This window comes from Crocuta crocuta, unplaced genomic scaffold, assembly GCF_008692635.1.
Source record: "Crocuta crocuta isolate KB4526 unplaced genomic scaffold, BGI_CrCroc_1.0 scaffold142, whole genome shotgun sequence".
NCBI classification, from domain to species: domain Eukaryota; kingdom Metazoa; phylum Chordata; class Mammalia; order Carnivora; family Hyaenidae; genus Crocuta; species Crocuta crocuta.
This window is the reverse complement of record NW_027528892.1, coordinates 523719-544891: the sequence shown is the minus strand read 5'-3', so window position 1 is coordinate 544891 and position 21173 is coordinate 523719. Positions and strand designations below refer to the sequence as shown.

Sequence of the window (21173 nt, the reverse complement as noted above, 5' to 3'; positions counted from 1 at the left end):
CAGGACAAGGTGGAGGTTGAATCAGAAGGCATATAAGTATCAAACAAATGGTCTTTTTTTTTTTTAATGTTTTATTTATTTCTAGGAGAGAGAGAGAGACAGTGTGAGCAGGGGAGGGTCAGAGAGAGAGGGAGTCACAGACTCTGAAACAGGCTCCAGGCTCTGAGCTGGCAGTCAGCACAGACCCTGACGCGGGGCGCGAACCCACGAACCGCGAGATCATGACCTAAGCGAAAGTCGGACGCTTAACCGACTAAGCCACCCAGGCGCCCCTCAAACAAATGGTTTGTAATAGGCATGGGGTAGTCCAGCATTGGGCCTTCTCCCCACTTACTCTGTCTTCCCTTCCAATCTTAATCCCTTCCAATCTTTTCAATCCAATCTGAGGGACTTGATCTATTTTTCCCTCTCCGAGAATGTATGAGAATCTACTTTTCAATTCTTGCTCAGCTGTGCATTACCTCTGTCTAGGGTATAGTGTATTTGAAGTGCTGGGGTGCCTGGATGGGCTCAGTCAGTTAAGCATCCAACTTCAGCTAAGGTCATGATCCCACGTTTGTGGGTTTGCACCCCATGTCGGGCTCTGTGCTAACAGCTCAGGGTCTAGAGCCTGTTTCAAATTCTGTTACTCCCTTTCTCTCTGTCTCTCCTCTGTTCTCTCTCTCTCTCTCTCTCAAATAAGTAAACGTAAAAAAATTTTTTTAATGAAGCACCAATATTTCCTCCTTTATTCCTGGAAAATGGAATTACACTCTTCCCGTGTGGGAAAAAAATTAATGGAGGCTTTCCAATTTCCCAGGATTACTTTCTCTTCTGTAAAAGAAAGTACATAAAAAATCTGATATGTGACCCATTTGTCAAGGCTTACTAAGAGACAAGTTTACTCAGCTTCAAAGGCAAACATCCATTTCTGCTTTCTTGTTGACCAACCTGCTCTCAGGGGCAGTGGGTGCCCAGCTTTTACCAGAGACTCTTGCATTTTAGACGTTACCATGTGCTTGCCCAGCCATTGTATCATGCTGTTGCCAATTTTCTGGTTTTGATAATGTACTGTACTTCTATTACCATAGGGAAAGCTGGTTGATGGGTACATGAGAACCCTGTATTTTTTTTTCAACTGTAAAATGTTTTCCAAGACAATTATTATTTTTTTAAAGAAAATGTCTTGGTCAGGACTTTAGATGAGATAAGACAGATCTTGGCGTGGGTGGAGCTAGAGCCTCACACACCGGATTTATGAAGGAGATGTTGTCATTGATCATTTCCTGGCTTGGTTGTGAGAAGGAAACGCTACACCAGGTGGCGGAGAACCAACGTGTCAGGGTAAAACCTCTACCCACACAGCCTGGGCACAAAGTGGGCAGGAGGGATCCATGATGGTCCAGTCCCCTGTCTTCCTTTGAACTATAAAACTGAAGACAGGATCTTGGTCTGGGTGGAAGAGACACTATGATCACAGAATTCCTGTCCTTGCTTTGCCTCGGTGAGTCTCCAGGACTGGGATGGATGGGTTTGGGTGGGTGAGAAAATCTACTGTGAAGTGGGGGGTGATGTGAGTTGATGGCTTCTGTGTCTTGGATACATGCTGCCTGTCAGAGTTTGGTGGGCTGTGGTACGACATGGCTCTATACTGGTGTTTGAATATAAGAAATGAGGAACCAAGGTTCAGAGACATGTAGTGACACCCTGGTTTACTCAGCTGAGAAATGCAGCGCTCCCATGGGGTCCCCAAACCTGTTTCATCTAAATACCAGTCTCACCATGAATGCTTGTTGGCATATACGTGGGTGGGATATATGGGCTGTGGAGCTGTGGGTTTGAGTACAAATCAGGAATTCAGTAAAGAGCTATGTCTGGAGACAATGGATGAAATGCAAATTTTCTGGCCAGCCCTATCCTTAGCCTGATTTTAACTGTCCTTGACTTGAATATGATGTAATCAGATGGACCTCAGCCTGTAGAAGGGAACCCCTCGATTGTAACTGTGGCTTGGTCACAAAGGAGCTCTAGACGTTGAACCAGCAGCTCCACTGATCAAGTCCCCACTTCCTCCCTCTTTCGTGAGTTGGGGGTGAGGGGTGTGTGTGGAGGACATCAGGACTTGTCATCTTTCCCAGTTCCTTCTTGCCTCTTGTGGGGGAAGCATTTGGGGTAGCACTCCTTCCACACACACATTTGAGCTTCAGGGGCAGCTGTCTGTCGTGGTACCCCAAACCTCCCATTGTAGGGCAGAATAAGCTGGGCAGTCAAGAGACTGGCCTTTTCCTGCCTGTATTCATTTCCTGGGGCTGCCGTGACAAAGTGCCACAAACCAAGTGGCTTAAAACAATAGAAATGTATTCTCTTACAGTTCTGGAGGCCAGAAGTCCAAGATCAAGGTGCAGAGTTGCTTCCTTCTGAGGGCTCTGAGGCTTCATGGGAGAAGCTGTTCCAGGCTCTCATCACTTCTGAGGATAGCAGGCAGTCCTTGGGTTCCTTGTGTGCAGGTGCTTTGCTACAATCTCTCATGTCTTCACGTGGCCATCTTCCCTCTGTGTCTGTCTCCATGTCTCTCCGCCTCTTCTTATGGGGACACCAGTCATACTGGATTAGGGTGCCATCTTACTCCCCAATAGCACTATTTCCAAATAAGGTCACATATTAGGACCTGAACATATCTTTTGGGGGGACACAAATCAACCCATAAGACTGCCCTCCTCTCTGACCATAATCATTATTCCAGGGATGAGTCTATGATGCAAAGCAAGTCAGTTCATTTCTATTGGGAAGTTTCTCAAACTGGCATCAGGACGCAGATAAAGTTTGGTCCTCTGAAGTGACCTTCCAAAGATGTCATACTGTAGCTGCCCTCTGCCCCGCTTCCAGGCTCTTGGTTCTATCCTGACAATATTCAGAGGGCGTGACACATGCCAGTGGAGAGAAAGGGCCCTAACAGCACTGAATCCCTGGATCAGGCAGCTCTGGAGGCCAGCCAGAGCCACCACTGCATTTGATGCAGGCTGCTTGCAGAAACTAATGCAACTTGTCATTTCCGCTTAATCTTATTTTGGGTGGACTTTTGATATCTGAATCCTTATACATCTTTAGTACAGAGGGTAAAAGTACCCAACTTCCATAAATTTTCTTTAATGTATTGAGGTACAGTTCACAAAGTAGTAACCATTTTAAAGTATTCAATATAGTGGCATTATAGACATTCACAATATTGTGTAACCATCACAAAACGACTTCATCACTCGTAAAGGAAATACTATACCCATGAGGCAGTCACTGACAATTCCCCTTCCCCCAGACCTGCCGGCCACCAATCTATTCTCTGTCTCTCTAGATTTAGCTATTCTGAACATACCATGTAAATGGAATCATATGACCTGTGACCTTTCATGTCTGTCTTCTTTCTCTTGGTATGATGTTTTTAAGGTCCATCCATGATGTAGCATGTATCGCTGTGACATTTCTTTCTATAATAAAATAAGATAATATACCATAATCTGAATAATCCTTTACATAAAATTTTTAAGCTTTCCAGATGATGATTTCAAAGGATCTGTTAAATTGTAATTTGACAGTAACTGGGANCCTACAAACCGCGAGATCATGACCTAAGCGAAAGTCGGACGCTTAACCGACTAAGCCACCCAGGCGCCCCATCCAGCACCCAGTTCTGGTGTGTGAGGGTGGGACCCTGATACCACCAAGCAAGTCTTGAACATCAGTTGGGTATCCTATAATTTAACCCAATTCTGACACTACCTAGCTGGAGGTAGCATCAGATTCTGTAGGTAAGGTGTCAGTTCTACAAGAATGTCTCCTCCCCATTTCAGATTCCAGTCACCAGTCCAGGTGGTCACCTTGGATTCTGATCAACTGTCTGTATATCAAGAGTTCCCATGACCCCCTCTTTTGGCCCAAGTTATTTGCTAAAGAGGCTCACAGAATTCACAGAAATATTTTATTTACTACATTACTAGTATATTATAAATATATATATATTTATTTATTTATATGTATATGACTCAGAAATGGCCAGATGGAAGAGATGAGGAGGGCCAGGTATGGGGAAAGGACACAGAGTTTCCATGTCCTCTCCAGGTGCACCGCTCTCCCTGCACCTCCATATGTTCACCAACTTGGAAGCCCTCTGAACTCGTCCTTTTGAGCTTTTATAGAGGTTTCATTACACAGGCATGATTGATGAGATCATTGGCCATTGGTGATTGATTCCATCTCCAGCCCCTCTCCGCTCCCAGGTCAAGGAGGTGGAACTCAAAGTTCCAACCTTGTCCTCCTATGGTTGATTCCCTTGGCAACCAGCCCCCATCCTTAGGTTCAGTCCAAAGTCACTTCATTTACATAATGAAGGGATCTTTATTGCTTTCAACACTTAGAAAATTCCAAGGGTTTCAGGACCTCTGTGCCAGGAACCAGGACAAAAACCAAATGTCTATTTCTTACCATAAATCTCAGTATCACATTAGTTTTTAGGGAACTGTGGTTTCTAGTGCCCCCACTCCTTCCTATCTCAGTAGAAGGTACTAGCCCCTAACTAGGCTGGACACTGTACAGCTCTCCATTTGATGTACGTAAAGGCCATTCTAAAGGTTAAGTGTTGGATACATGGTAGAGGCAGGCAAATATGTAGCTGTATGGTAAGTGACCGTTGTCTGCAAAGGACCTCCTAAGTCATATGAGTATGTAAATGGTCAATGTCTGTAAAGTGTCAGCCAAATGACAGATACTTGATCATTGGTAGTTTTTCTATTGTAATTATTCCTGGGAAATGTGCTTTTTCAAGTTATCCTGAATGCCAATGGGTCTCTTTCCCCTAATGACAGTTTTCTCCATTGCAGCCGGTCTTCCTTGTGTTAGTCAGCTGTGGTCCTTTGTTAAGAAAGATGGACAAGTTCTGAGGGATCCAATGCACACTATGAGGACTTTAGTTAATAATTTGGTATTCTCATCACACACACACACTCACAAAGGGTAGCTATATGAGGTGATGGATGTGTTAACTAGCTTGATGGTGGTAGTCATAGATAGATAGATAGATGATAGATAGATAGATAGATAGATATAAAATCATCATATTATATAACTAAAATATACACAATTTTATTTGTCAAAGAAAGAGGACCGCTCCGTCACTTTCTATTCTCTGGTAGTGTTTCACAATGTAAAATGAACTAAAAGGGATTCACTATTTGAGCAGAATATTGGCTGATATCAGAGCTGAGATAACATGAGTCTGAAAGCAGGATTGGGAGGGGGCATTAAAAAGGGACCATGAGATCTAGGACCCCTGACCACCCAGAGAATGATTTAGAATCATTAGAATGATTACGAATCCCAGACACTGTCACTGCAGGTGCTCTCTCAGTACACTCTCTAGCACCCACTTCCTTCCTTCTTGGTGAAGCCTGAGGGTCCATGTTGTAAGTTGGCCTCTGAGTTTAAACAAGGGCCAGATGTCTTGAGTTACTCTTGCACTGAGAAATTCTAGCTTCAACTCTTGGCAGACCCCAAGACTGGTTTCCCATATTTTCATCCATGGGATTACGTTCCTGTCCCAGAATGAAATACATAGAACAGAACACAGAGGAGCTAATGTTTGTCAAGATCAAAGCCATGAGTGAAGAAAGCATTTAGGACCATGAATGTCTTGAATTCTTTGTGAAAAGAAGAACTTTGTTAGAGCAACTGCTCTCCATCTGAATCAGAGAGGGAACCCTCCACTCACACTCTACAGTAAAATAACCACTGTATCATTTAAGTGGTAAGGGTGAAAAGTGCAGTCATACAAGATAGGAGAGGAAAATACAAGTAAATGTGCAATGATTTCTAGAAGGTGAAACAAAAGACTAATTGTGAAAGGAACACAATAAATCAGGAAAGGTTACTGGAGTTTTGTACATAAACATAACTCCTGAATGAGAAACAATGGGACATTAGCAAAAGGTAAAAAATTAACTCAAGGAAGTACCTTCAAGAAAAGGGATGGATCTTTAACAAATTACTCATGCATTGCCTGCCTGATTTGTACTCAAAGACGAGTATGTAATTCACGTCTCACGAGGGTTTCTCTTCCAGGGCTTTCCCTGGGCTTTGAAGACGAGAAAAAGAATGGTGAGTTTTCTTGCATAAACTCAATCTGTTCCTATATCCCAAGTTTTCTGTCAGATCCTCTGAATTCTGGGAGGGCATTGGCCGTCATCATGAGGAAGAGTCAGACTAACTCTGAATTCTTTCCAGAGACACTGACCAGACCCTACCTCAGTGCCTTGCCCAGCCCAGTGGTGGAACGCGGAGGTAATGTGATCTTGAGGTGCCAGGGTCACTGCCAGAATGTGACATTCATGCTGGGGAAGCTGCAGGACTCTGGGTACAGACAGGAGCAGAGATCTGCAGGACATGCAGCTGAATTCTTCCTCAATTACCTGGAGCCAAAGGATTCTGGGACATACTTTTGTGCCTACAAGGCAATGGACTCCCAGGAGTGGTCAGAGAAGAGTGAACATCTGCAGTTGGAGGTCACAGGTGAGAAAGGCAGCTTCAGGTCTGTCCTTGAGGCACATATTCCTTGTCCTTTGATGGAACCTGCCTGGGGAAAGAAGAATCCAGGAAACAAAGACAGGTGTGACTGGTTGAGTGTAGAGAATTGGGGGTGGTAGTGGATGGGAACTGAATTTGGAGACCAGTTCTCATCAGAGATTCTGAGTGGGTATCAATGAGGTGGGTGTGGGAGAGTGTTCCAGAATACAGGTATTAACAGAAAATTTGAGGTAGAGTCGGACCAAAGATGGAGAGGTCATTGTCATTAGAAAAAAAAGGGGTGTTGTTATACTTCCCAAGAAGAGCGGGGCGCTATGCCATTCAGGACCACAAAGAGAAGCACCAGGACTAGTCAGGAAGCAGAGGGAGAGAGAAGACAGGGCCAGAGTCTTCACTGTGGTTTCTGCGGGAAGGAACAGGTTTAGGATTGGCTCTGGGGTATAGAGGCTGTCTCTGATTGTTTGGTATCTAGCTCTGGAGTCATTAGGGCCAGCAAACAGTGGTCCAGAGTGCGGGAGCCATAGTTGAGGTGGTTGGGAGGGTGAGCTCCGGATTGCTTGGGTTGCGTTTGAGAGGCATGCTTGAGGAAGAGCTGTCTCCTATCTCTAGGAAGTAGACACCCCGGGAGGGGAATGTCTCCAGTGTCAGCAAGGTCCCAAGATGTCAAAGAATCAAAAACAGAAAATAAAAGTTGTGGTTAACACAGAGATGGTAAGAATGTCCCCAGGTGCTTTGGAAAAGGGGAAACCCTGGTCCTCCCCCTCACACCCCTTTGCTTTGTCCTCTTCAGGATCAATCCTAAAACCTACCCTCTTACTTGGCATAGACCCTGAGATGATTCCAGGTCACAGTATGAGACTCTGATGTCTGAGTCCATACAACAGAACTGAATGTAAGGATATCGTTCTGCTGAAAATGGTGATCGCAGAGCTGCTACAAGTTGAGAAAATAAGAAAATCCAAACTGAGCATCATGGCGGCATAAGACATCCCTTAATTTTGTTACCCCCACCCCAACTTCAACAACAGCAATGTGGCATCCATGCACAAACAAAAGTGCTTTTGTGGGAGTTGTCAGTTCTGGCACCATACACCAAGGAACCCAAGAGGAGTCTCACCCTCCTGTGCATTGAGTAAAAGGCAGACAGACCTCAGTACCAGCTGTGGAACCTTCAGGAGACTGTAAATTAGTTCCAGGCCCTATTGGCCATGGTCCAGAAGCACCTGGAAATGTGACCAATCACTTACGGACAAGGGAACCTGTGTGGAAGTCTACAAATAAGACCGAATCATGAAGAAATGGAAAATATGAACAGATCAATAACGGAGAGTTGAGGAGAGTGTCTCAAAAATAAAAAACCTCCCAAAGAAGAAGAGCCTAGGACCAACCAGATGGTTTCACTGATGAATTCTACCAGACATTTAAAGAAGAAATAATGCCAATCCTTCTCAGAGTCTTCCCAAAAGTTGAAGAGGAGGGAACACTCCTACTCATTTCATGAGGCCAGCATTACTGATACCAAAGCCAGACAGCAACACTAAAAGAAAACTACAGAGCAATATAATAAATATCCCTGATGAACAAAGATGCAGAAATACTCAACAAAACATTAGCAACCAAGTTCAACAGCACATTAAGAAGGTTACACTCCATGGTTAAGTGGGATTTATCCCTGGGGTATAAGGATGGTCCAACATATACAATCAATCAATAAATGTGATAGACTACATTAATGAGTAAAGGATGAAAGTCATATGATCATCTCAATAGATGCAGAGAAGGTATTTGACAACATACAACATGCTTTCAAGATAAAAAACTTTCCACAAATTGGGTATAAAAGGAATGCATCTCAACATAACAAAGGACATACAGAAGCCCACAGCTGGCAACATACTCAAAGGGGAAAGGTCAAAAACTTTTCCTCTAACATCAGAAACCAGACAAGAATGTCCACTCTCACCACTTTGATTCAATGTAGTAAAACGTAGTAACAGAGCAATCAAATAAGACAAAGAAGTAAAAGATATCCAAACTGGAAAAGAAGAAGTAAAACTGTCTTTATTTGCAGATGATGAAATCTTATATGTGGAAAATCCTAAAGTCTCAAGCAAAAAACTACGGGATCCTGAATGGTCAAAGCAATACTGAGAAAGAAGAACAAAGCCGGGAGTATCACACATCCTGATTTCAAACTATACTAAAAAGCTATAGTAATCCAAATGGTATGGTACTGGTATAAAAATAGCCACATAGACCAGTGAAACAAAACCAAGAGCCCAGAATTCAATCCTCACATATACAATCAACTAATATTTGGCATGGCAGCCAAAAATACTCATTGGGGTGAGGGTAGTCTTGTCAATAAACGGTGTGGGGAGAACTGGATAACCATATGCAGAAGAATGAAATTGGACCCCATCTTGCACCATTCACAAAAATTAATTCAAAGTGTATTAGAGCCTTAAACGTAAGACCCCATACCATAAAACTCCTGTTAAAAAAAAAAAAGGGGAAAATTCCTTTGCTTGATCTTGACAATGAGTTTTTCAGATATGACACATAAAGTATAAAAAAACAAATGCAAAAATAAATAAGTGGGAATGCATCAAGCTAAAAAGCTTCTGCACGGCCAAAGAAACGGTCAACAAGATGAGAAGACAACCTACAAAATGGGAGAAAATATTTGCTAAATGGTGGTGCTCTTTCCTGGGATAGGGAAGACTGGCAAGGAATAGGATTGGAAGTGTGTGTGTGTGTGTGTGGTGGTGGGGGGGATTAGTGGAGTCATATAAATAGTTTTGTTATTAAAAATGATATCAAAACTCCAGGAATATTAGAAAGAGCAATCTAACATTATGACCCTGGTTTGGGGACCCAGCAAGCATCCCAAGAGTGGAAAAGACATTCTCTGCTTCCTAAAGAAGGCATAGAGTCTATGAGTGGAGCAAGAGAACTTAGATCCCTTAGGTTCCCACACAATCATTGTGACTTTTTTCTTGCATCCTGTTTTCTAGATGACCATGATAAACGTAGAGGTCCTCCAGAGGAAAAAGGTAAGATAGCTCGAAAAATGTTTTTCCAATAAGTCAGGCAGAGAAAGGCAGATACCATATGTTTTCACTCATATGTGGATCAGGAGAAACTTAGCAGAAGACCATGGGGGAGGGGAAGGGGAAAATAGTTAAGGAGAGGGAGGGAGGCAAATCATAAGAGACTCTTAAATACTGAGAACAAACTGAGGGTGGATGGGGGTGTGGGGGAGAGGGGAAAGTGGGTGATGGGCATGGAGGAGGGCACTTGTTGGGTTGAGCACTGGGTGTTATACGGAAACCAACTTGACAATAAACTATATTTTAAAAAATAAGGAAAAAAAAAGAATCCCCACAAGTATAAGAGAATGGTTATTTTCATCATTTTAGTGTGTGTTCAGAGGCCAGCCAGATATTAACCAAAAAAAAAAAAAAAAAAAGAGTACATTTTTGTTAATCAGTTATAAAGGTGACTTATGTACCGTATGACAAGGCATGTAACTAATGTGACTTATTCAGATGCAATCATAATTTCAAGATTTACTTCATTTCTTTATAAATATTTTAATAAAAAATCAAGAAAGCACCAAGTAAATACTACTATAGTAGGAATAGAATAGTGAATTCCATATTATTACTAAACATTCTTAGTATGTATATTCGACAAGTGTTTTCAGAAATGGAAGGCACTGATGGGAAAAAAAAAAACAACAACTGTTCACCATAGTAAGGGTTAGCAAACTACAGCCTGCAAGCCAAATCTGGCCCACCACTTGGTTTTGTAAATAAAGATTTATTGGAATACGAAGAAGAAGGAGAAGAAGAAGGAGGAGGGGGGGAGGGGAGGAGGAGGAAAAGGAGGAGGAGAAAAAGAAAAATGTTTTTCCAAATTATACTCACCTCATGAGGCGGGGGATCCCCTTTGATTAAAAGGCACGAGAAGCATCTTGATGCCTGATTTTTCGATATGATTGGGAGAATGTTTGCCTCTCCAGGGGAGACGACCCCCAGGCCCCTCCTGGGTTCATAAAAATCTGATGAGTGAGAGCACAAGATGCATCGTCTGTCGTTCTACGTAACGAGAAAGCTATGATGGAGTTTTGGGAAGAATGGGGTGGCTCGTGTGTCTGGTTTGAGCCGCAGCACCCCTATACTGCGGAGTCCGCGTGCTGTGGAAACACGTGTGACCAAAGGACTTGCTAAAACTTCAAAATTCTAAACACAGCTGAACATTCAGTTACTTTTCTCTAATGTTGCTTTTCCACAAAGAATTGGCTAAGATTCTATCCTCAGAGATGCCTGTAAAAGTTAGAGCTTTTGACATCTTTGGATGAAAACAGGAGCTCATCCAGATTTTAATGGCCAAATATATAATGTAAGTTGGCAACTAGAAGCTTACTCATCTTAAATTTCTGCAACTCGTAACCTCCCTGTAAGCTATTCCAAAGAGCCAGAATTGTTCAGGGCCGTCATTAGGGTGAACACTGGCATGACCAGTTTTGTTTTTGTTTTTGTTTTTGTTTTTTTTAAGGTTATCTCCCAAAATGTCCTTACAAAATAAGTAATAGCCTTTGACAATGTTTTTATTCAGTATTAGCAGACTTGGGAAATGATTTCTATTCCAACTCCAGGAACGTAATGCATGCCACAAATGTTTTCTTGGAGAGGTCTGAAATCGGATAGCATCAAGGAGCATGAAAATGGCAGAGGTAGAGCCGGAAGTCCAGTGGTCATGAAAGAGGAAGAGAAACATTCGTGGTTTCAGCTCTTGCGTTATTTTCTTTCTGTTTGATTGATACATAATTCACACTCGGTAAATTCACCCTTTTAAAGTATACGACTCAGTGGCATTTTCATACATCTGCAAAGCTGTGCAAGCATCACTGCTATACAATTCCAGAACATTCTCATCACCCCCAAGTGAAATCTCCAGCCTGTTAAGCGGTCTCTCCCCACTCCCATCCCCATGGTGGACATTTGGGTTGTTCATACCTTTCGGGTATCGCAATAATGCTGCCCTGAGCCGGGGTAGAATTAGAAGGGCATATAACTCTATGTTTAACTCTTTGAGAAACTGCCAAGTTAGTTTCCAACGTGGCCACCCATTTTACATTCGCACCAGTAATACATGTGGGTTCCAATATCTCCTCATCCTTGCCAACCCTTATTTTCCTTTCATTTTATTATAGACTCCCTAGTGGGTGTCTTCTTAAGATGTACTTTCTGAGTTCAAGTTTATACCACCGCAATCCTAAACAGAACAGAGCCTTAAGCTCAGATAGGATGTCCCCAGCCCACACGTGAGGCCGGCCTTCTCTTCTGTGCCTGTGACTTTATTTACCTCCCATGTCAAGCCATATCCACTTGCTTGTCTGATTCCTCTCCCACCAACACCAGAGGCTCTTTGTAATTTATTCTGGCACCTTGTAAACAGCAGTGTGAAATTTGACCAGGATATGTGGACATCTCAGGGTGAACTCAGATCAGCACGTGTGGGGCCATATGAAGATGAAAATCTTGTAAGAGTTTACTTCTCATTTCTAGTGAGTTGCTGTGGGAGAGAAATCCAGGCTAGAAGAAGGCTGAGGCTTCTCTGCGTCCATTCGGGGCCTTGCTGGTCCAGGAAGAGCCGCTCCTGCCCCATTTCTCACATCCCTGGGGATGCACTGATAGATTGCTGTGTTTGAGGGTGTCTTGGATTCAGGGCCACCAGAGGCAGACTCTCACATAAGTCTGAGGGTGGAAGTGACCTCGTAGGGAGCACAGGAGAAGAAGAAATGAGAAGAAAAGGACAGATCAAGAGTGAGTGTCTTTTGCTCAATGCTGCAGGAAAGTGTGGGACACAGAGAAGGTCACACACACTGGGCGGCCAGGGGATAGGGTGGCTGTGCTCCCACAAAAGGCAGTCATCGGGTAGAGAGGTGTCCCTGGGTACATAAATCCCAAAGCATTCGGGATCCTTCCCGGCAGTCCCCAACAAAGAGATGCAAGTGCTCACAGTGGAAAGTGAAGGAAACCATGATCCAGAGTGCATAAAAACGGCAAAGGAATCTGGGGGAGCGGGGAAGGAGAAGTATCGGCATCATCTGTTACAGAGGGAGACAGGTGTGGGCGAGATATCGGGGGAGAAAATAATCATTATCGCTGCAATCTCATTATCCTACACGATGAGTCAGATTCTAGACTGAGTGCTTTAAAGCCAGCACTTTCCATCATTATCCAGCTCTACAAGTTAGGGAGTCTCACCCCCACCCCTCTCCTTCTGGCCCCATCTTTATGGAGAGGCAATCAACAAATAAAATATTTAAAGTGTGCCACGTGATGGTTGGATGTACGTTTGCACCATGAAAGGAATCCCTTCATTAAGTTAATGAATAGGTCTTCCCGTCACATATTCACCTTGTTTTTTAAGTGAAAATGCTTAAGATCTCCTTTAGCACATTTCAATTATACAATAGGGTGTCATCAACAACTGTCACATGCTATATGTTACATCTCCAGAACTTATTCAGCTTTTATTTTTATTTTTTTAATGTTTATTTATTTTTGTGAGAATGAGAGACAGAGCGTGAGGAAGGGAGGGGCAGAGAGAGAGGGAGACACAGAATCTGAAGCAGGGTCCAGGCTCTGAGCTGTCAGCACAGAGCCTGACACGGGGCTCGAACTCACAAACCTGAGAGATCATGACCTGAGCCCAAGTTGGATGCTTAACGAACAGAGCCCCCCAGGCGCCTCTATTCATCCTTTAACTGGAAGCCAGTAGCCTTTCACCAGCCTCTTCCCACTTACCCCACCCTCAGTCCCTGGCAACACCATCTACTTTCTGCTTCTGGGACTTCAATTTAAAAAAATTTTTTTTTTAATTTTTTAGATTCCAAGTGTAAGTAGAATCCAATCATGTAGTGTTTGTCTTTGGTTCCTGTCACTTAGCATAATGCCCTCCAGGATCATAGGCTTTGTTGCACATGGTAGGATGTTCTGAATAGTATCCCAGCGTGTGTCACATGTAAACAACCCTTGAACTGGGACGGAGTTCGGACTTCCACTCATCTGATGGGACTTGCCATTGCCTCTGCAGCATCACCGTTGTGTGCGTAGACACGCATCTGCCCAGACTGTGAGCTCACTTCTCTGAGGTTTCCGCAGCCAGGGGCCAGCACAGGGCTGCCCTGACCTGTGGCCGCCTGGCCTGAAGGGTAGGCATCCCAGGACTCAAAGCCCATCCCGGCTGTGTGCCTTTTTTTCTTTTTTTCTTTTTTTAACATTTATTTACTTTGAGAGAGAGAGACAGAATGTGATCAGGGGAGGGGCAGAGAGAGAGACACACACAGAATCTGAAGCAGCTCCAGGCTCTGAGCTGTCAGCACAGAGCCTGATGTGGGGCTCGAACCCACAAACTGTGAGATCATGACCTGAGCTGAGTTCTGATGCTTAACCGACTGAGCCACCCAGCCGCCCCTAAATCTTCGATATTACTGATACACTTATTGGCTGACACACTTACTGGGAATTTCCCTCAGGTGAGGCTGTCTCTGAGAATGCTGACCGGGCCCCCCACCCCCACCCCAACCATGCAGGACAGTAGCTACTATTCTGATCCTTGCTTTGAATGGGGAAATGCAAAGTCGGAAACATTCCCCCAAGTCACTGGAAGTTCCAGCTCAGAAGCAGCAGCTGAAGGTTTAGAGGCCAGGCTGTCTGGCTGCTCACGACTGTTCAAGTAAACTCGATCAGGGTGTCACGGGAGCCAAACTGACTCTCTGACCTGCTCCCCTCCCAGCAGCCACCGGATCCACCATTGCTGCCATCTGTAGCTGCCTTTCCATCTTGATCCTCTTTCTCTCCATCTTCTTCATCAACAAATGCACCCAAGATGGTGAGTTCAGGGACGCACCAATTCAAAACGCTGGGGAAGGGGAGTGAAGTGAAGGATTTTCTCATTAGATAAATTCCTCCCTGTTCTTCTTCTTCTTCTTTTTTTGTAGGTCCATCACATGAAGAAGAATCCACCAAGAGGTAGATCAACTTGATGTATCTCGTGCCCCCCCTTCTTCACAGACCCTGTTTGCGTGTGATTCGCACGCCTGTCCGGCCTGTGCTATGACTCTCCTCTTCTCTCCAAAACCCTATCCTGCTCCCCAATCTTCAGATCCCATACTTTAATGTGTGTCTCTCTCTCAGAGCCAGCCACTCCCAAGTTCCCCAGCAGGAGGCTACGGGTGAGTGATGAGGGAAGAAACCACAAGGGCATCGGAGGATAGAAAGAATAAGTCTGACTCCTACAATCTGAAAACTAATTATTTTTCCTTTTCACTCACATGCAGATTCACCCGACCTGGAAAGGATATCTGTCTCGGTGAGTTCTCCCCATGGGCTCACTTATCTCCATAGGCTGACTTTGTTCGCCCCTACCCCGTTAGCCCATAGTCTGGTTACGTGAATGCCCCCCATCCCATGCAGCTCACACAACATTGAGGAGCCAACTAACATTGTGTTTAAAAACATATGCTTCGACCAAACTCATAAAAACAGAGAGTAGATGGTGGTTACCAGGGGGGTGGGAAACCTGGGGAGATGTTGGTACATCAGTAAGTCCTGGAGATGAAATGCATAGCATTGTGATTATGGTCCATAATGCTGTGTGCAAACTTCAGAGTTGCTAAGAGACTAGATCTTAATTGTTCTCACTGCAAAAAAGACATGATAATTATGTGACAGAATTCATGTGTTAGCTAACACTGTGGCGGTAACCATGTAACATATAAATCTATCAATTCAACACTTGGTACATTTATATATTGCAACATGATCACCACCATAGTGGAAGTAAAACCTATACAATGTTATATGTCAAATATATCGCAATCAACAAAGATACATGTGCTTTGAATTCCAGAGTAGCTAGACTCCAGCTGCCCATGGCTACTATTTTTTACCTATATGGTCTGAGGCAACTCACACAACCCCTGTGATCTGGACCCCTCCCTGTTAGTTTAGATAACTAAAGGCCTGTGTGAATCCAGTGATGTACTAATCATAAAGGGTTTGCTGGAGTTTCCAGAAAATTTTAAACATCAGATGGATGGCATGAAAGCATCAATTAACAAATGTTAATCAATGTACATCATCAATTTTTTTCTATTTAAAATACTGTTTACTTGTGATTTAACATTAATTAGCATTACCTTGGGGGCACCTGGGTGGCTCAGTTGCTCAAGTGTACGACTTCAGCTCAGGTCATGATCTCACGGTCCTGAGCTCGTGCCCCACGTTGGGCTCTGTGCTGACAGTTGGGAGCCTGGAGCCTGGCTTCGAATTCTGTGTCTCCTTCTCTCTCTGCCCCTCCCTGACTCACGCTCTGTCGCTCCCTGTCTATCAAAAATGAAAAAACATAAAATTTTTTTTTTTTAATTAGCATTACCTCTAAGAACAGTATCAGGTAACATTTATACATTTTCCCATGGGACACAGAAGTTCATTGGTTCATTCTTTATGTCAAAGCAAGTAAAGAGAGGCATTAACAAAAAGTGCAGATGGTTCACTGTTGTGTTTTAAAAATATTTATGCACATGGCATTCATTTAGATATGTGTATAATTTTTTTAAGGTGTGGAAAACAGAGTTCACAGATTCACAAATGAAGCCTCCATGAACAAATCTGGCCTATTTTAAGCACTGGATTAATGGCATTGATTGGCAAATTGTTGATAATAATACTAAAATAATATAATATTATGATGTGCTACCTCCATACAGTGAAATTCTATTCAGCAATAAAAAAGGAAGAAACTAGGTACATATGGTAAACAGATGCATCACAAAACCATTTTGCCAAGTGAAAAAAAGCCAGATACAGAAGACTGTCTATGGGGGTGTTTGATTTGTGTAAAATGTCCAGAAAAAGCAAATCAGTAGTTGCCTGGGGGTGGGGTGGGGAGAGCAGGTGTAACCACACACAGGCACCAGGGAACTTTTTTGGGTGATGAATGTTCTAAAACTTAGTGTGGCCATGGCCACATCAATCTACCAATTCACTAATTACATAACCAGTAGGTGTTCTGTTTTGTTTTGTTTTTTATTTTTTTTGGGAAGGGGAGAGACAGAGCATGAGCAGGGGAGGGGCAGAGAGAGAGGGAGACACAGAATCGGAAGCAGGTTTCAGGCTCTGAGCTGTCAGCACAGAGCCCGACGCGGGGCTCGAACCCACGAACCGCGAGATCATGACCTGAGCCGAAGCCGGACGCTTCACCGACTGGGCCCCCCAGGCACCCCACCAGTAGGTATTCTTAAAGGGTGGTGGTTCCTATTCTCAAACCATACATTTGCGATGGCTGTTATTAGTACCAGTTAGAGTTATTAGCATCGTTCCGTTAAAAACAGAGTCACGACCCTCACTGCCTGTGAAACACGGCCATTCCTAGGATGGAGCTGTCCAGTCGGACTTCCCGCCATGGTGGGAGGGCCCTGTAGCTGTGCTGTTATAACAGCCACTGGCTACGTGTGGCTGTTGCACATTTGAGATGCATCTGGTGCGACTGAGGGCCCGAGTTTTAAGTTAGATTTCATTTTAATTCGCTTAGATGTAAATAACCATATGTATGGCTCGTAGGTACCATATTAGACAGCTAAGCTCTAAATGCCTTTGTTTTTTCCCCAAAGGCTGAAAGACTCCCAGAGAGTGAGCTATGCTGATCGAAACCCCAAGGCACCACCTGAGGCAGCTTCTGTCCCCGGATGAGGAGCACCCAGGATTCTTTGAACGTTCAGTGTTGCAGAATCCCGGGAAGAAGGAGAACAGGGCTTAAGATGGTGGAGATGACTGGACACATGGAAACCAGGTCACTGTGTGTCCTTGGCTCAGAGTCCACAGTAATAAAATTACATTTCTGCCTTTTTGCTTCCACACTTTCAAGAATTACTGGCTGGGTTTCCCCAAAATTTGGAGTGTGACTTTTGTTCAGTTTGACTTAAAATATAGGCTAAGAACACGTACCATGTGTTTGGGCTGGTAGTACCATGATACCCACTCAGGGAATGCTGGATGGGACCCATACATAGAAAACTGTTCCCCTTGGGGCGCCTGGGTGGCTTAGTCGGTTAAGCGTCCAACTTTCGCTTGGGTCATGATCTCGCGGTTCGTGGGTTCGAGCCCCGCGTCGGGCTCTGTGCTGACTGCCAGCTCAGAGCCTGGAGCCTGTTCAGTCTGTGTCTCCCTCTCTCTCTGACCCTCCCCTGCTCACGCTGTCTCTCTCTCTCTCTCCTAGAAATAAATAAAACCTTTTAAAAAAAATAAAAAAAAAGAAAGAAAACTGTTCCCCAGAAAAGTCCATTGGTTGCTGTTGGGTGAGGCATCCCATAGACTGAGGGATTTTGAAAAGGAACACAAGGTACAAGCCACAAATGTAGACACCCAACTGTGACCTATTAAAAGCAACCCTAAGTGGCATGGGCCACAGTAAGTCACTAGATGTATTTGGTTCATGATCCTTCCAAGCCGTGCTGGGCAGAGCCATCTAGTCTTAAAGTCAAGACCAGTTTCCTTTCTGACCTGCATGGAAGAGTTTTCTCAGTGCCCATCATATCTCTGTTTACATTATTTCTTTAAAATCAAAGGATACAATGAAGCTAGACTTGCCACATATATGTGGGTATTATTGCTTGGAGCCCATAACTTCATTAATTTACGTATTATGTCATTGTAAGGCTCTTTCTGAGGGTGGTCTTTTTTTCTGTGACAACGACTCCGAATGGCCAGGAACATGTAAACACAAACACATGACCCTGATTCCAAAGTTACATCACCTGATCAAGTTTGAAAGTCATTTTCTAACATATGAATGAACTAAAGTGTAAGGATTCGGGATGCACACATAAATATTCTTAGCTCACAAGCATATACAGGGTAACTTTTCTCTTTCTAGGTTAGGTTTTTAATTATGAAATGATTCAATTATTATGGAAAACACCAAATATAGGGGCACTTGGGTGGCTCAGTTGATTAAATGTCTGACTTCAGCTCAGGTCACGATCTCACGGTTAGTGAGTTCGAGCCCCGCGACTGGCTCTGTGCTGACAGCTCAGAGCCTGGAGCCTGCTTCGGATTCTATGTCTCCCTCTCTCTCTGCCCCTCTCCCACTCATGCTCTGTCTCTCAAAAATAAATAAATACATTTAAAAAAATAATAACTAAAAAAAGAAAACACCAAATATCAATGGAAATAGGCATACTGACCTTACTTTCTGCACATTAACATTTTGCCGTGTTTCAATTCTACCACTTCCAGTCTGTTCTCCTTCCTCTCTCCCTGGAGGTGAGTATTATCCAAGCTGCTATATGTTGTTCTTGTGCATTCTTCACACTTCTACTACACAGACATCTACTGATTGTCAATATAGGGCAAGAGTCTATGTGTTATTAATATATATATATACAAATATATGGAATCACGTTGTAGGTTATAATCCTGTGACCTTTTAATTGTCCTCAATATTATGCTTTTGGAAATCACCCAGGTGAATTTTGTGGGTCTGGCTCATTGCCCATTGTATAGAATTCAGCTGTTAACCATACCACGGAATGTTACGGTTCAGCCATAACAAGGAATGACCTGACACAGCATGTATGAACCTTAAAAACATTATGCTCAGTGAAGGAAGCTGGTCACAAACAAAAAACTACATACTTTAGCATTCCATTTATGTGAAATATCCAGACTAGGCAAGCCCTTAGACACAGAAAGCAGATGCATGGATGCCAAGGGGCTGAGGGAAGTGAGAATGGGCATGGGACTCCGTTTTGGGGGGTTATGGAGATGCTGTGGGATTAGAGACTGGTGCAATATATTGCACAACCTTGTAAATATATTTTTAAAAACCCACCGAATCGTACACTTTAGAAACAGATTGTGGGGCACCTGGCTGGCTCAGTCAGTGGAACATGCAGCTCTTGATCCCGGGGTTGTAAGTTCGAGCCCCACATTGGGTGTAGAGATTACTTAAACATCTTTAAAAAAAAAAAAAAGGAAGCAGCATAGATTTTATGGTATGTGAATTATACTTCAATAAAACCAATTTTTGAAAAGAACTTGGTTATATTGCACAAATCATGGTTTCTCTTTATTCTTTCCTTGGCTGCTAGATGTTTGAGTTGTTTTTAGGGCTCTGCTGTTAGAAAAATCCTGCAACTGACATCTTTGTACCTGCCCTCTTTTTTAAAAAATATAATTTATTGTCAAATTGGCTTCCATACAATACCCAGTGCTCATCCCAACAAGTGCCCTCCTCCATGCCCATCACCCATTTCCCCCTCTCTCCCACCCCCATCAGCCCTCAGTTTATTCTCTGTACTTTGCCTCCCTCCTTCTCTGATTGTAACTATTTTCCCCCTCCCCCTCCCCCATGGTCTTCTGTTAAGTTTCTCAAGATCCACACAGGAGTGAAAACATAGGATACCTGTCTTTCTCTGACTGACTTATTCACTCAGCATAATACCTTCCAGTTCCATCCACCGACCTGCCCTCTTGCTCACAAATGTGATCTCTTAATGGCATACATTTAGAAGTAAAATCTGTCTTGTGTGATGTGCACACCTTTAATCCCACCGGGAGAGGCAAACTGAAAAAAACTAAGGTAGTTTTCCCTATTTATACTTCCACCAGGGATGTATAAGTTCCCAATTCCCCATGTTCTTGCCACTTCAGAAATATATTAAACTTGATATTTTTTGCTGATTAAAATAGATGAACTCATAACCCAATTTAAGCCTCCTATATAAAGATATCTCATTGTTGTTTTAATTTGCATTTTCCTGATTATGGGTGAGGCTTATTGACCATTTGGGGTTTCTTTTCTGTAAATTGATGGTTTCTATCCATTGTTCATGTTTCTGCTGAACTATAAGTCTTTTCCTTGCTGATTCTAATAAAATTTTTAAATGTTTATTTATTTTTGAGAGAGAGAAAGACACAGAGTACAAGCAGAGGAGGGTCATTGAGAGGGAGACACAGAATCTGAGGCAGGCTCCAGGCTCTGAGCTGGCAGTCAGCACAGAGCCCCACATGGGGCTCAAACTCATGAACTGTGAGATCATGACCTGAGCTGAAGTCAGACGTTTAACAAACAGACCCACCCAGGTGTCCCTCTTTCTGATTTTTATATAGCAGGCACACCTTTCCTTTGTAAGCTGTCTCCTGGAAGTCTGTGACATATTTTCATTCCTTTAGTATCTTTTAATGTTAGCTATCAAAGTAATTCATCTTTTCACTTACATGTTGAGAGACTTCTCTGTGTCCTGACTAGCTTTACATGACAAATATACTCTTTCATATGCCCTAAATTTAAAATGTTTTCAATTTGGGGGCACCTGGGCGGCTCAGTCAGTTAAGCATCCGACGCTTGATGTCAGCCCAGGTCATGATCTCATGGTTTGTGGGTTTGAGTCCTATGTCTGGCTCTGTGCTGACAGTGCAGAGTCTGCTTGAGATTCTCTCTCTCTCTCCCTCTCTCTCTGCCTCTCCCCTGCTCTCCCTCTCTCTCTTTCAAAATAAATGAATAAACTTAAAAAATTGTGTCTTCAATCTGATGAAATATGCCCA

General features: G+C 43.4%; 1 protein-coding gene across 4 annotated transcripts; it reads left to right on the top strand.

Annotated features, from left to right (window-relative positions):
* The first annotated feature begins 1283 nt into the window (after positions 1-1283).
* On the top strand, positions 1284-17483 carry VSTM1 (V-set and transmembrane domain containing 1). Of its 4 annotated transcripts, none has more exons than XM_077757069.1 (9): positions 1284-1483; positions 6088-6123; positions 6250-6306; positions 9567-9605; positions 14362-14457; positions 14567-14597; positions 14763-14800; positions 14906-14937; positions 17240-17483. In XM_077757069.1, exons 1-9 carry the CDS (start codon positions 1450-1452, stop codon positions 17270-17272), a joined length of 396 nt encoding a protein of 131 aa, XP_077613195.1. In that variant the 5' UTR covers positions 1284-1449; the 3' UTR covers positions 17273-17483. The 4 variants fall into 4 exon arrangements, with proteins under 4 accessions (XP_077613195.1, XP_077613192.1, XP_077613191.1 ...); XM_077757066.1 differs by having other exon boundaries at positions 6250-6534; positions 14365-14457; XM_077757065.1 differs by having other exon boundaries at positions 6250-6534.
* Positions 17484-21173: the final 3690 nt, after the last annotated feature.

Excerpts from the sequence above, each read along its gene's own strand:
- VSTM1 (XM_077757065.1), top strand. The coding sequence starts at position 1,450 with ATGATCACAGAATTCCTGTCCTTGCTTTGCCTCG. Across the intron at positions 9,606-14,361 it reads AGGTCCTCCAGAGGAAAAAG|CAGCCACCGGATCCACCATT; the intron begins GTAAGATAGCTC and ends CTCCCCTCCCAG. Across the intron at positions 14,938-17,239 it reads TGGAAAGGATATCTGTCTCG|GCTGAAAGACTCCCAGAGAG; the intron begins GTGAGTTCTCCC and ends TTTTCCCCAAAG.